The 13,211-nt window shown below is 49.8% G+C and overlaps 1 protein-coding gene across 3 annotated transcripts in view; it reads right to left on the bottom strand.

The window, feature by feature from the left end:
* Positions 1 to 4,785: 4,785 nt before the first annotated feature.
* The window catches only part of PLD1 (phospholipase D1), a 74,770-nt gene continuing 66,344 nt past the window's right edge, over positions 4,786 to 13,211 (bottom strand). For all 3 annotated transcript variants that reach the window (XM_072866377.1, XM_072866376.1, XM_072866378.1), the window contains 3 exons: positions 11,170 to 11,323; positions 10,428 to 10,542; positions 4,786 to 9,863 (listed from right to left, as the gene is read on the bottom strand). In XM_072866377.1, coding sequence (XP_072722478.1) covers positions 9,639 to 9,863; positions 10,428 to 10,542; positions 11,170 to 11,323 — 494 coding nt within the window. In that variant the 3' untranslated portion in view covers positions 4,786 to 9,638. The remainder of the gene's footprint in view (positions 9,864 to 10,427; positions 10,543 to 11,169; positions 11,324 to 13,211) is intronic.

Here is a 13,211-nt window from a genome sequence, read left to right as displayed (position 1 = left end):
AGAAATTCCTAGAGTGTGTAATTGTGTATAATGTGATCATCCTGCAGCAGGAAATAGGTTTGTAAGCATTCTTAGCCGGTACAATTGATGTCATACAGATACGGTCTGCAAGGAAACAAAGCGGAGATATATATTGCAGCGAGCCATTTGAGAGCCAATGCAGCCTTCTGGGAGTCACATTTTAGGCAGGGAATGTATTTAAGCCCCACCAGGCAAGGTATACACAGTATTTCATTTAAAAATGGCTCAGCGTGACCATGTTCAGAGGAAAGGGGCAGGCGCTGACCGGCGAGCCCCCGCAGCAGCCCGTTTTTGGTGCAGCCAGCAAGGCCAAATTTGGGGGTGCACGCCAGGGGGGTTGCATCCCTTTGAGAGACGAAGGGCCAGGCTCCCATGGGAGTCGGGGCTCCGCGGAGGAGGGAGCCCGATGGGGCTGCGTGCTGTAGCTGCAGCCTCCTCCTCCCGCGGAGCTGCGGCCGTAGGGCCCTGCAGGCACGGCAGGACCCAGCGCCCCGGGGGTCAGGGCTTGCAGCCGCCGGGGAAGCGGGCACCCACCTTTCTTGCGGGCACCCATCTTTCTTGTGGGTGAGCACGTTGAGCCCGCAGCACCCTCTAGAGGACCGCAGCCACCCAGCCCTTGTTTTCAGGGACGATTTGGACGCACTGAAAAGCATCTCTCTCCAGCAATGATTGCTCAGGCAAGTTTAATCCATCGCTGTGCACCGGCTCGTCTTGGGGACGCATCACTGCTGAGCCCTGCGCGTCCCTGCCAGGCGGCATCAGGCCTCCAGCTTGTCCCTCTTGGTGCTGGAGGGGATGGAGATGGGCACTGCTGCAGGCAAGGGCTGGGATGGAGAGGGCGAGGTGGAGCAGGGGCTCCCCACCAAGCCAGGGAGCCCAAGGAGCCCAAGCCCAGGGAAGGGTCCTCCGAGCTCCTGCCTTGCGGGGCTCCAGGTCCCCAGCATGTCCCCAGCTGCAGCCAACATTGTCTTGATGGCAGGTTTAACCCAAACTGGAAGTCCAGTCCTAGCAGGTGCGGAGCTGGACACTTCACTCCCATCATGCGGTCCCCAGAGAGCTGCAGCTGAGTTTAGCCTAGCATCCCTCAGCCCCTGGCACAGCATCCCTACGCTCACCCCGACAGGGCGGCTGCTCTCCCTCCGGCTGTTAGGTCACTTTTAGATAACATTGAACCTATCAGTGAAATCACATTTTAGTGTGGCCCCAAGGAAACATAGCTTAAATTCCTACATTTAATTAAATGCACAGGTTATGTCCAGGTGATGTAATTCTGCTACCAGTATTTGCTATACTCTTCCCAGTCAGTTCGTGCTATCCTAACACATATATGGGGTTCACCTGGGATTTGCCATGTAGAGGGCATGAGACACCCAAGGCCAAACATCCCCCAGCTGCTGTACTGTGCTGGTCTGTGGCTCGTGGCTACAGCTGCCTTCGTTTCTGGAATTCCCCAGTTCCACGTCTAATACTGGCCAAAATGGGGCTTTTCTGTATAAAGCAAGCCATTAACTATGCCTAAATTAATTCTGTATACAGTGTCTAGTTCATATTTCTGAAGTTACAGTGCTTTATATTTTATTTCATAAACCATGTATCTATTTCAAAAGGAAGCATGTCTGAACCATGAAATCCTAAAATGTAAAAAAACCCCAAAACAACAAACCCCAAAATCTGAAGTCTCGAACCTATCTTTCAAGCCAAAATTTAAAAACACCGGGCAAACAGACCAAGTCCTCTCCTGAAGGATACATTTTCTGTTTCCGTCTTGGACGTACAACGTGCACATTCCAGCCTGCGAGTCTACTGAGGCTTGGTTGGGGTCCTTTAATGTACGCTTGGTTGGTAAAGAATGAAATAAGGAAGGCAACCCGGAGAAGAGAATATAAATACTTTTCTGCCTGTTTTGTGAGATAAACTGGAGGAATCAGATAAATGCCAAAGGCAGCACACCAGGAGCAGGGCAGAGCTCCAAAGCTGTGGGCAGGAGGGAGCCGGGAAGATTTGTGTCTCTCTGGGTGACAGCTCAGCCTGCCGGTCCCCTCTCTCCCAGCTGGTCCCGGCTCTCCCATCCCGGGAAGGACCTGGAGCGAGAGAGCAGCCATCCGTCTGAGACACCGGAGCATCTGCGTGACACACCTGCTTTTAGGCTGTACCTTTTGCAGGAACGTAAGGGACATACAAGGACCGGGCAAGGATAAGAGAAGCTGAAGACCAAGGTGGTGGGATGACATCTGCCTGGACAGCAAAACCCTGGTGCAACCACCGCACAGCCTGGCCCTGGTGGTTTCTCCAGCTGAAGAGGTGGGTCCAGCTCTTACCCGAACTTCTCTTGTGCCGACACCACCTTCAGCATCCCTCAGCTTCCCTCCCCGACGGGTGACTTCCAGCAGGACTCCAGCACTCCTCTGCCTCATTACCTGCACAACCCTTGGCCCAGGGCAGGTTTCCCAGTAGGGACGTACGGTATGGACAGGCCATCAGCAGAGCACTGCAGAGCTCCTGAGCAGCACGCAGACGGCTCCTCTCCTTCCACCGGGCACCAGTAAGCCCAGATAATAGAAACCTGTGAAGCCATGATAACGCTATCTCCCTGGCCTCCTCTCCTTCGTCCTCAAATGGGAACTTACAGGATGTTTAATTATCGAGATCAGGCTGAATATGGAGAGTTACTCATCACTGATTCTGGGTATAAACAGTTTCCTTTGCAGAATAATTTCTTTTTTAAGAACTCTCCCCCCCTCCCCCCGGCTTCTCCAAATTAATTTCCATCCCCGCCATGAGCCTCAGTAGAAAATCTTGCCATAATCATTTTGAGCTAAATATTCTGAGTAATCAATCAAAGCACTGGAACCAATTTTGAAACTGTCACTTTTAATTTTTTCCAATAGAAAAAAAAAGTTGAGCATTTCACTCACAGTGCTGTTGTGATTCAAGCTCTTAAAACCTTCGCTCCACCGCATCAGCGCTTCGGAGATGTACTTGAAAATCTGAAGAGCCGGAACAATTGCAGAGAAACTAAAACAGATTGATTTTTAGCAGTGAGAAGAAACCTGTTTCTTCATGTGCCTTTAGACCCGTCTCACAAAACCTTTTCTTTCTTTCTTCCCTGCTTTCCTCCGCTACAAATATAACTAAAGAGTATTAGTAATTTCATACACGCAAAAGGCTAGCACTAGTTAAAAAGTTGACACCTTATTGAGAGCTCAGTGCATAAATGCATGGCTAGCGAAGGCCCAAGGAGCAGATCTGCTTGGCGCTGGGGCGGAGGAGAGGATTTCTCCAGCCTCCGGTGCAGGATGCCTGCGGACACATCAGCGATGGAGGAGCTGACCTGTGAGAGGAGGCAGGAATGGCCTCAGTACAAAGGTGGCTGGAGAAATCCATCCTGGAAAGAACAGCTCTATTAAACATACTAGCAATTGCCCTTTGTGTTCAGGGTACACGTGGGCTGCATTTCTGCTCAGCGAGGAGCCAGCAAATTAGAGGCTTTGCAAGTCCTTCATCAAGCGAACGCTTTGGCTGTAGGAAAGTCAAAGGGAGTTTTGCCATTGCCCTTCACCGGAGGCAGCGGGTTCCTGCCTCCCCTGCACAGCCTGTGCCGGCTATAGCCCGTCAGCTGGCATTCACTTGTATTTTTAATGGGCTGATGGATGTGGATGAAGTTGTGCCCAGTAAAAGCGTTGCATGCCTACGTGTAGGAGAGGGAAAACAGCAAAAGCAGCAGCAGTGCCCTCAAGTTGGGCCCCTACATCACGTAGGAAAGGGAAAGGATCCTTCCTACAAACTGGTACCTCAACTCTCTAGCTTCAGGACCACTTCTAGTTTCACCCTGAGAGAAGCCTGCATTGAGATAACACGGCTCTCCTGCTCTGCCAGCACAGAAACCAAGCAACGCCGGCAAGACGGAGCCAGCAACGGCCACCAACCTCAGCTGCAGCCGCCCTGCGTCACCCTCCTGCCCGCACTGCTGCCAGCCAGCACCTCCGCGCCCAGCCGTGACTGGCAGGTCTCCGCATCGCTCCCGCTTGCTGTTATCTGTGCTTGCAAGACCTCGTCAGTGTGATGCAGCAAGCATGTAATTAGCTGCGAGATGTCGGAGTGGCAGCAGAAGCTGACGGTGTCAATCAGCAGCTGCCTGCCTTTTACCAACACACCCCCGCCCTGAAGCTCTGGCTCCCGTATCGTGGTTTATTGTGTTTATCAAGGGCGCAGATTGGATCTGGAAGTTTTGAAGATGCGGAGCGCCCTTTGGCATTTGAGGAACGAGATGAAACCTAAGAACCAGAGAAGTTAATATGTTTTCAGTTTGCAAGAGAGCTTGGAAATGCCACTGATGCTTTATTCATCTCTTCTCCCCCTGGAGGACAACAGTAATCTGCTTTTTCCTCTCTCTCTGCTGAATTTCCTTTACTGAAAGTTAAAAGGGACAGTGGCAAGGTAATTCTGTTTTGGAGACAGACCGTTTTTGTCTGTGCCTTTCATAATGCTTTTGGATTATTAAAACTCCTTTAAACCAGGATTTTTAAATTTATTTAAGAAGTCTAATTTTTTCTTTCTATGCTGTTTTACTTCAGCAATTTCTCTCTCCAAGGAAAACCCAAATGACTCAAGTCTAGCCATTTTTATTGCGACCCTGGGCCTTTTCCATCATGTCTCAGCTGCTGGGGCAGCACTGCCAACGCAAGGCAAGGGCAGAACTCGGCCCACAAGCGGGATGCGGCCACAGTCCCCAAAACAAGCAGAAATGAGATCAAAGCCAAATGCTTCGACACATGATGATCAGTTGTATTTTCAGTCCATTAATACACATTCATTTACCAGATACAAATGGAGTGGAAAGGAAAGCGATCATTAGCAGAAACAAGGATACAAAACTCAATTCCAGCAGCCTTCACAGAAGGGATATTCAGTGTTTACAACTGCACCGTCGGAAGGTAGAGAAGCACGGAGACCTGCACTCACACTCGAAGTGGAAGCTCTCCTTTTGTGGATTAGTTTAGCTAGAGACATGATTTACAAAAAAAACCATTCCCAGAACTGTGACCTCCAACACTTTCTCTCGTTTCCCGAGTGTCAAGAAAGAGTCAGGTTAAGTCGGAATAATTTACATGGAGGAGATTTTATGAACACACAGTGGGAGGTTAAAAATAGAATAATCACAAATACTGGAAAATACGACAAGAAAGCAGGCGGGGGGCGGGGGGGCGGGGAGAAGAGAAACCCCAAGAGGATCATTGCATTCAGTGGTCGATGTACAGTTTGTGGGTCTGCTCCACTTTGATTTACCTTAATTTTGCATGCTTAACTTGATTCACTGCCATGGCATTAGACTCCTGGTTTAAACCTCGATACTGCAAAGCTCCTGGTTTCAGTAGGATCTCAGCTGTGCAGGAGGGATGGCCCATCTGAAGCAATGCCACAAAACGTGAGAACGCATTCGTGTCTTCTGGGCCACCCAAGAGATGCCAACCTCTGCCCATATACCTGATCCGGAGACCACTTGCTTGCTTCATCTTGACCACCACCATGTCCTACAGAGCAAGCCCTTTCCGCCGGAAAACCAGCGCCGCAGCTCAGCAGCTGATGGAGGTGTGTCAGTTTAGACCAGCGTGGATTTGGGTCTTTACATTTGGCAGGAGGAGAAGGAAATGGCATTAACCTCAAGGACCATTCATTTAAATGTCCCCCCAAATGCAGCCTCTGTGCACCGATTACAACCTCCCGACTGTCCTAACTACAAGTGCACAAAAGACTTGTTACACTGAAATACCAATAGCAAACCATGTCTGAGCTTGATTGTACATGGATGTTTCCTTGGAAGGAAGGAAGATATTGTAAATTATTACTGCCAGGGTCCCAGCTAGGCAAAACCTGCACTGAGGTCTCCCCAGGGACAGCACCAGGATTGCGAAATCATGTTGTTAAACCTGATCAAAAGAAAGGCAAATGGAGTGTTTGGGGTTTGATCCAGCAAAGGTCACACCAAGTCAGGCAACAAACTGAGACCAAGAGACCAGAAACTGAGCCGAGCACCTTGCATCTGCCATGGAGCACTGGAGTAGTTCTCCTACAAATTATTTTTTAGTAAAGTTCTTCCATATGATGACATTTTATCCCTCATTTTTTAAACCATACATTAATTTTACAGTGAAATATTTATCCAGTCCAACATCTATAGAACAAAACACATATTTTAAAATATCAGAATATTAAAAAGATATGGTAAGGAGTCTCGAAGTGGTACATGTTAAAGAATAAATTAAAGGAAAAGAAGTGTTCTACTCAGGTTGAACTACAAAATAAAGTCTGAGCCTGGGAGAAGTTATCTCATTTCCTATAGTTCTAACAAATAAATGCCACAAGAAACAGTTCATGTTTCTGGGTTTGCTAGCACTTGAATCCACATCACTTGTTACAGTACTGTATATTTGCAAGCGATCCTCTCCAGTTTGAAGGTATTAAAAATACCTTCAAATTAAAAATAAACCCATGCTGGTATTACGGACTAAGAAGCAGTGATTGCTTAGGTGCAGAAATTAACTCTCTCAAGGTGTTCAACCTCACAGGCTTCTTAATATAAGAAATAAACCCCAAGGAGCCAGCTCCGAACAGCACAGCCCGCGGGTGCGAACAAGAGTTGTGCCTTCACTGGACATGGCTCCAGCCCCATCATCTGTTCGGGGTGAGCAGTGCTATGGGCCAAACCTATGGGGGGTTTGGTGGCCCCGCGAGCCCCTGGGGACGCAGGGCTCTCCCTGCACTGTGCCGCTGCCTTGCACACCTTGCTTGCATTTGAATGCTACTAAATTCCTGGTATTAGGAATTTAGCACCAACACAGGGAAGGGATGTTCAGCACGGCTCCTCTGTTCCCACAGAGAGAAACCTCCTCCCGGACAGAGAGCCAATGTGAGGCCCATCTGCTACTTTAATAACGAAAGACCTTCTTAATTAGCACCTTTTCATACAGAATAAGTCAATTAAATCTCTCCTCTGTGGCTCTGCTGTGTTGCTTGGGACCAGCAGCCATCATATAGTGGGCTGAGTGTGGCAGAACCTGGGTGGTTTTTCCCCCAAAGCAGCCTGGCAGAGGGGGACTTAACGCCACTGGAATTATGAAGCCCCAGTAATTAGCTACCTACCACCTTAAAAGACAATATAAGGATAATTTAACAATTACAAGAATCTTTGCTAATATGAGGACGGGGACAATAAGAGCACTTAGAAGATGACAGGAGTCTTGCACTTCTTCAAGGTTCACGTGTACGGGTGGCGGGGTTGAATGCTTCCTTTTCAACTGTGAATACAGATCTGTGTGACTTACAGTGATTCTCTGACAGGCTGTAATTGTTTAAAGTTAGCAGCTTTGTTCAAACTAAAACAGCTAAAAACGTATCAGGAGAGAAAAGCTCTGAACTAGCACTGACGTGAAATAACAAGACACCTTTGATCTTTCTTGATTGCAAATGGTCAGGGCACATATTGCTCTGGTTCTGCAGGGGGTGACCCCAGGTCAATTTTTTTTAAGGGAAAAAACATCAAGGGAACATACTTATCTGCTTACAGCGTGCCAGCTAAAAGCATCGACCCCCTGGACCAAAGATCATCACAGAAAATGCTGCACATGCACTTCCAACAGGCTAACCAGACCACAGGAGTGGTTTAACCACAGGTTAAACCAGACCACAGGAGTGGTCTGGAGTGTAAGTGGCAATCGCATCTACAAAACACAGCGCAAACCAGTGGAAACTGTAGGAAGGGGCTGAGACTCGGGATGTCCTGGAGGAACGTCTGGGGTTGTTACTTACTCGGGTGATGCAGCAGGTACAGAACTACCCGGTGCCTATGTACAGTTCTGAGGACACAGAAGGCAATCAGCTAAAATGTGGTGCCAGCTATGTTTTGGGGATAGCTAGGTGACCGCTGTGATCCTTTTCCAGTTAAAAACAGGTGAGACTGTTGGAAGAGCCAGAAAAGGAAAAAATAAACTTGCTTGTGAATTAAAGTAAATACCAGTTCACCTGGTCTTTTGACTAAGGACAGTTGGGCACAGGGTTAAACCCAGCTAGCGAAGGGACCTCCCGGCTGCAGTGGCAGCAGAGGAGCTCAGCCTCCCACTTCTCCAGATCCGACTCTCATTAGGTGTTTCTCTCTTAGTGTTCGACAGGGCACTGCCACCCCCCGGGGAGCTCCTCTCCCGGGACTGCAGTTGGAGCTGGACATGAAATCGGGAGACACAGCTCATTGCAGGATGGAGTAAAGACCCAGGACGGCACCCACCACGCAAGGTCCCGACCCAGGAGCAGTAGTGTTTTGCCCAGGGATGCCGAATTGAATTGCTGCTTCGCTGCACAGTGAGATGCAAAATAGCTTTGGAAACTGTCTTACAGAAACGGAAAACAGGACTAGGCATGCTGTGTTTCACTGGTGCTTGGGGAGACACGTCCTGCACGACTGAGCTCAAGATTGGCTGGTCTAATGGCGAAGTAGACCAGAGACAAAGCTTTGCTAACTGCTCCCGTTCCCCCTTGCATTCACCCCATCTACAAAGCGACATGTCAGCTCAGTTTGAGCATGGCTTCAGCTCTAGCTTAATGGCCTTTCCCTTCTTTTAAATAGGGAGGAAAGGGATGGAAAGAAAAGTCTACCTATGTACTGCAATCTAGATGCATGAGTGGAGGACCCAGAGGGCAGAGCTTAGTCCAGCCCGTGCTGGCTTTCAAGTTTCTGTCCCATTACACGCAGTGCCTCGCTTTCCTTCAGCTCTGGAGATCCAAGGCTTGAGTTTAAACCTTGATCCTCTCCTGGAGAAAGCCTTTACGCACAGTTTGAACAAAGTGATGTGCTGCGTTTCTGTAAAGGCCAGCAAACTCCAGTGATTTCCAGCACCTCCGGCTCCATCCAGGCTGCCCTTTGCCAAGACCTAGGCAGCACCATGCTGCATGTGAGTACTGCTGATTGCTCTAGCTGTGGTAGAAACAAAGTTTTTTTCCCCCAGAGGGAAGAAGAGACCAAAACGCTGATTCTGCTATCAGATTGTTAGTCCGTTTCCATTTAAGAAGGGAAACACCTACACTTGGCAAGCTGTAGGACAGCCCAAGGCAGCACCAAGCAGCACTTCTGACAGTGCCAGAGCTGCATGACGTGCTCTAACGGCGTACGAAGGGGTGAGATGGGGGGACTCCAGTGAGACAAGGCGCGGATACTCGAAAGCCTTAGAAGCACACACAGCCCACGACTCCTGCGCAGCCACAGCACGATCACAGTATGTACACAACCACAGGACACAGCTGGCAGTAGTAACAACATCGATTGGGATTTGTTTCCTATCCTAGGAAGTCGCCTGCATCCTTTATGTGCTCAGAACACGTCTTAAGAAGTAACTCCTTCAGAAGGTAAACTTCTCATTTGCCATAATTTCCAAGTCTTTCTGCTCCTCTCCTTTGCTAGTGTTGATTTCCTTCAAGTTCCTCCACCAAAATCCTTAAGAAAGGCACATTAGCTTGGTGGAGATCTTTTTCACCTCCCTTAGCAATAAAAAGCTTTCTGAAATCCTGTATCGTTCATCAACTTGTCTCTAGAGAACCAGACTTTAAAACGTAAAGCAGTCTGCATCTTCTTAAGTCCAAACCTCCATGGGTACCATGGACTCCTTTGTTCCGACGGAGGGAAGCAAGTACTCTTCCTCCAGAAAACGAAAGGGGAATTGTACTAAAAACCCACGAATCTTTTTTAATTCTTCCGCTGCTTTCGCAGGATCATCATTCGCTAATTTGGGCTTGTTGATGAAATCGCGCAGTTGGGTTAAATTATTCACCTGGTCACTGGGAAGGCATCGAAAAACCTGATCAAAACAGAAAGAAGCGGCATATCAGTGCGGGGGAAATACTGCAATGCAGAGTTCCCGAGAAAGACCAACACATCTAATACAAATTCCTCAGGATGGGAGTGACTTAATTAACAGCCTGGAGAACAGGGAAGGAAGAGATATGTGCCTGTCTGTGATATGGCTAGAGCAGGCAGAGGGGAAGCTCCAGGGCTTTCTCTGATCACTGCAAAAGCTCATTAGAAACAAGAAGTAAAATTTGCTTCTACTCCAGTTAGGCTTTGGCCAGCTAGAAGCAATAAGTACACTGCGGCAATTCACCGGAGCTACAGCCGATACAAATAAAAGGAGAAATCAGAACTGTTGCCTTCTTGGGCTGCTGTCACACTTTGAGGATGCACAGACTCCAGTTTCTTGTTCACAGCTCCTGCATCCAACACTACTCATTCCTCCAAAGCATCTCTGAAGGTCCAAACCCAGGAGCTGGACCTGCTGTCCTTCCCCTCCCTGTGCTGCTTCTCCCGTTGGCATCTGCTGCTGCCGTGCGGGAAGGAGGGAGGGGAAAAGTGCCGCGTTCCTCACCTTATCAAAGATAGTGGCATTGCGAGCCGCTGTAGAAATCCACACCTCCTTGAAGAATTTGTCGCAGACGGGATCCTGGTGTTCCGGACTGAGATCGGAGCCGCCGAGGAGAACCCTGAGAAGACCAAGGGATTGATGCTGATGGAGGCTGAAGCACCCGGCGCTGCCCCTCTTGAGAAATGCCAGGGCAGGAAAAGTTCCCTTGGGACTTGCCAAACCCCGCGTGCTCCCAGCGCCCTCCTGCTCCCACCCCCTGCAATAGTCTGTCAGCCTCAACGCTGTCCAAATGTCTCCTTTTTTTTTTCTGTGCAATAACTGTCCAGATGGGAAACAGGGTGGGGGAAAAAAAAGGATAAAGAAAAAGGTCTTAAAGAAAAAACAGCCGTGTTGTGGGCCAGATGGCTGCTCCAAGTGAGGAAACTTCCATTAGAAAGAGACACTGCTACCCAAAATTAAGAGAGTGTGAAAACAGGATCTGGAGGCAAAATATCACTGTCTTGTTTATGAGCTCTCCTAGCGAAATCCTTGAGCAAAATGATTGTAAGTCAGCTGCCAAGCTGAGGACAGGAGTGGCGTGAGAAAGGCTAAAGCCAGTGAAATAGCAGCAAAACTCTAGGCTAAACCCAGGCCAGGCAATGCTAAATCTGAAAGGCTTGAAAGGCTGCAGGCAGGCATAAGCCTGAGCAAGCCCTGCCTGCATCCCCGCTTGCTGCCCGCGCTGGGCCAGCCCCACACATCCCACCTGAAGCACCGCAGCCGGAGGGACTGCGCAAACTTCCCAGCGCTGTAATCCTCCCCATCCATCACGGAGGGGACGGTCTCGGTGTCCTGCACGATGATGGCCATCTCGCTGTCCCGCTTCCCCAGCATGCTGCGGTCGTTGATGTTGGCAGAGCCTGAAGAGGGGGAAACCGAAGCACCGGCAATGCATCACCTGCTGCATGAGATGCTCCTGCACGCCCTCCATCACCACCCCCAGGCCCTCCGCATCCCTCGTCTCCATGGGAGAACAGCTATGGCTTCACTAGGTAAAACCCCGACCAGAGGGCTTCCTTATGGAAACACAGATCTCAAGAACCAGGACGAGGGGGAAGGCAAAAAACCCTCATTTTTGCAGGCTTCAAAAGCTCCGGGCTTGGAAGAAGGTTAAATCCTAGCCAAGCCCAGGCCAACATTTTCAAAAGTTCACTCCCTCTGTAACTTCCCAGATGCTTTTGCTGAAGGATGCCACAGCTTTCAAAGGTCTTTACTGCATTTGGTTTGGATACCAAGTTAGGCAGGATGGGCTCCACGGGTAAATCCGCTCTTATCTTTAGAGGTGTCAAGAGGAGTTTTTCATTTGCATTTGGGAGGTAGGAGTTTTTCGGGAGGGGGATCTAGGAAGAAGGACGTCATCTCCTTGTTGTGGGTTACCAATACGCGGACCCTCCTGTCCTGCCAGGACCGCACTTTGGTGTCCGCAGACGCAAGCGCTCAGGCACCGTCCCTGCTAACACAGCAAGGCAGCAGCAGACCCCAGGGCTCTGGGGGACCTTCTGACCACGGGAGATGTTTCTTCTCTGCTCCGTGCCCTGTGCTTGCTGCAGCACTACCGCACACTGTGTAAAACCCAAACGCCAGAAAGGAGAGGGGTGCCAGGGGGACGCCCTCCCCGGCGGTGGGACCCACAGGTGTCCTGTGCACAGCTCCCCGCTCGCACCCTGGGAAATAACCACTTCAGTCCCCAGCAAAGCTGCTGGAAGGCAGCAGAAGTTTCCCCCCGTTGCATTTCTACTGCATGGCTCTGGCTGTGCCTTTCGGGGTGGGGGGGGGGGGTGTCCCCTCCCAAAAATGTACCACCCTGCGCACGTAAGGGTTTGCGTGCTGGGCTCGTGCAGTGGCTCCAGCCCCGACTCTGCACCGCGGTGGGAGCTCCCCAGACCCCATGTGCCGTGCAGGGTCTGACACCCGCAGCATTGCTCGAGACCAGCTGAGGCTTTATCCCCCAAACAGGTTTCTCTGTCCCGCACAGCCGTCAGAAGGCAAGGGATGGGGGACACCGCAGCACTTGTTGGCTCCAAGGGAACAGCAAGATGCAGCCAGCGATAGGAGTCATCAGGTCATTAACCCACAGAAATGACCAAACAACAAGAAACATCTCCAGACACAGCCCCCAGCTCCGTAAGAGACCCCCAGGCACTAGTTAGCCATTTAGCCTTCCCAGTGACTGAATTAACTCAAGGGGAGTTAACCCCTCCGGAGAAAAAACAAGCTAAGCCCCTCTCCGTCCTTTCACCTCCCTCTCCTGCACGGTGGCCCCGTGAGCATTTTATTTCCATGCACCGTCTCTTTCTTGGGTGGAAAAGGGATGACACTGGCTCCCCATCACCTCACCAGCCGGCACGGATGCACATGCTGTATAAAAATCCATTCTCAGGCTTATAGGTAGAGAAAATCAAAATGAAGAGCTGTCTCAGGCCCCCAGACCATCACAGTTGCAACAACCCTGCTCCTGCTGTAATATTAAAACCACCTCTGGGCTGCTCTGCGTACTAGAGACGGGATCTGACCCGAGAGGGTACCAGAGGAGCAAACCTAACCACAGCTCATCCGAGACTACAGGCTGAACTGCTGCTTCGCAGGGGAGGAGTATTTTGAGTCTTGCAAAATCTGGTATTAAGTTATTCTTTGGCAAAGTTTTTGTTGCTGATATAACAAATCGACAAGGGTTTCTTTAAAGAAACAGGCTAAAATTCTGCTTTTCTGCTGCGATGTAGAACTCTGAGCCTGAAGTCTCTTGTCTTT

This window comes from Ciconia boyciana, chromosome 7 (genome assembly GCF_034638445.1).
Source record: "Ciconia boyciana chromosome 7, ASM3463844v1, whole genome shotgun sequence".
NCBI lineage: Eukaryota > Metazoa > Chordata > Aves > Ciconiiformes > Ciconiidae > Ciconia > Ciconia boyciana.
This window is presented reverse-complemented; position numbering and strand designations above follow the sequence as displayed.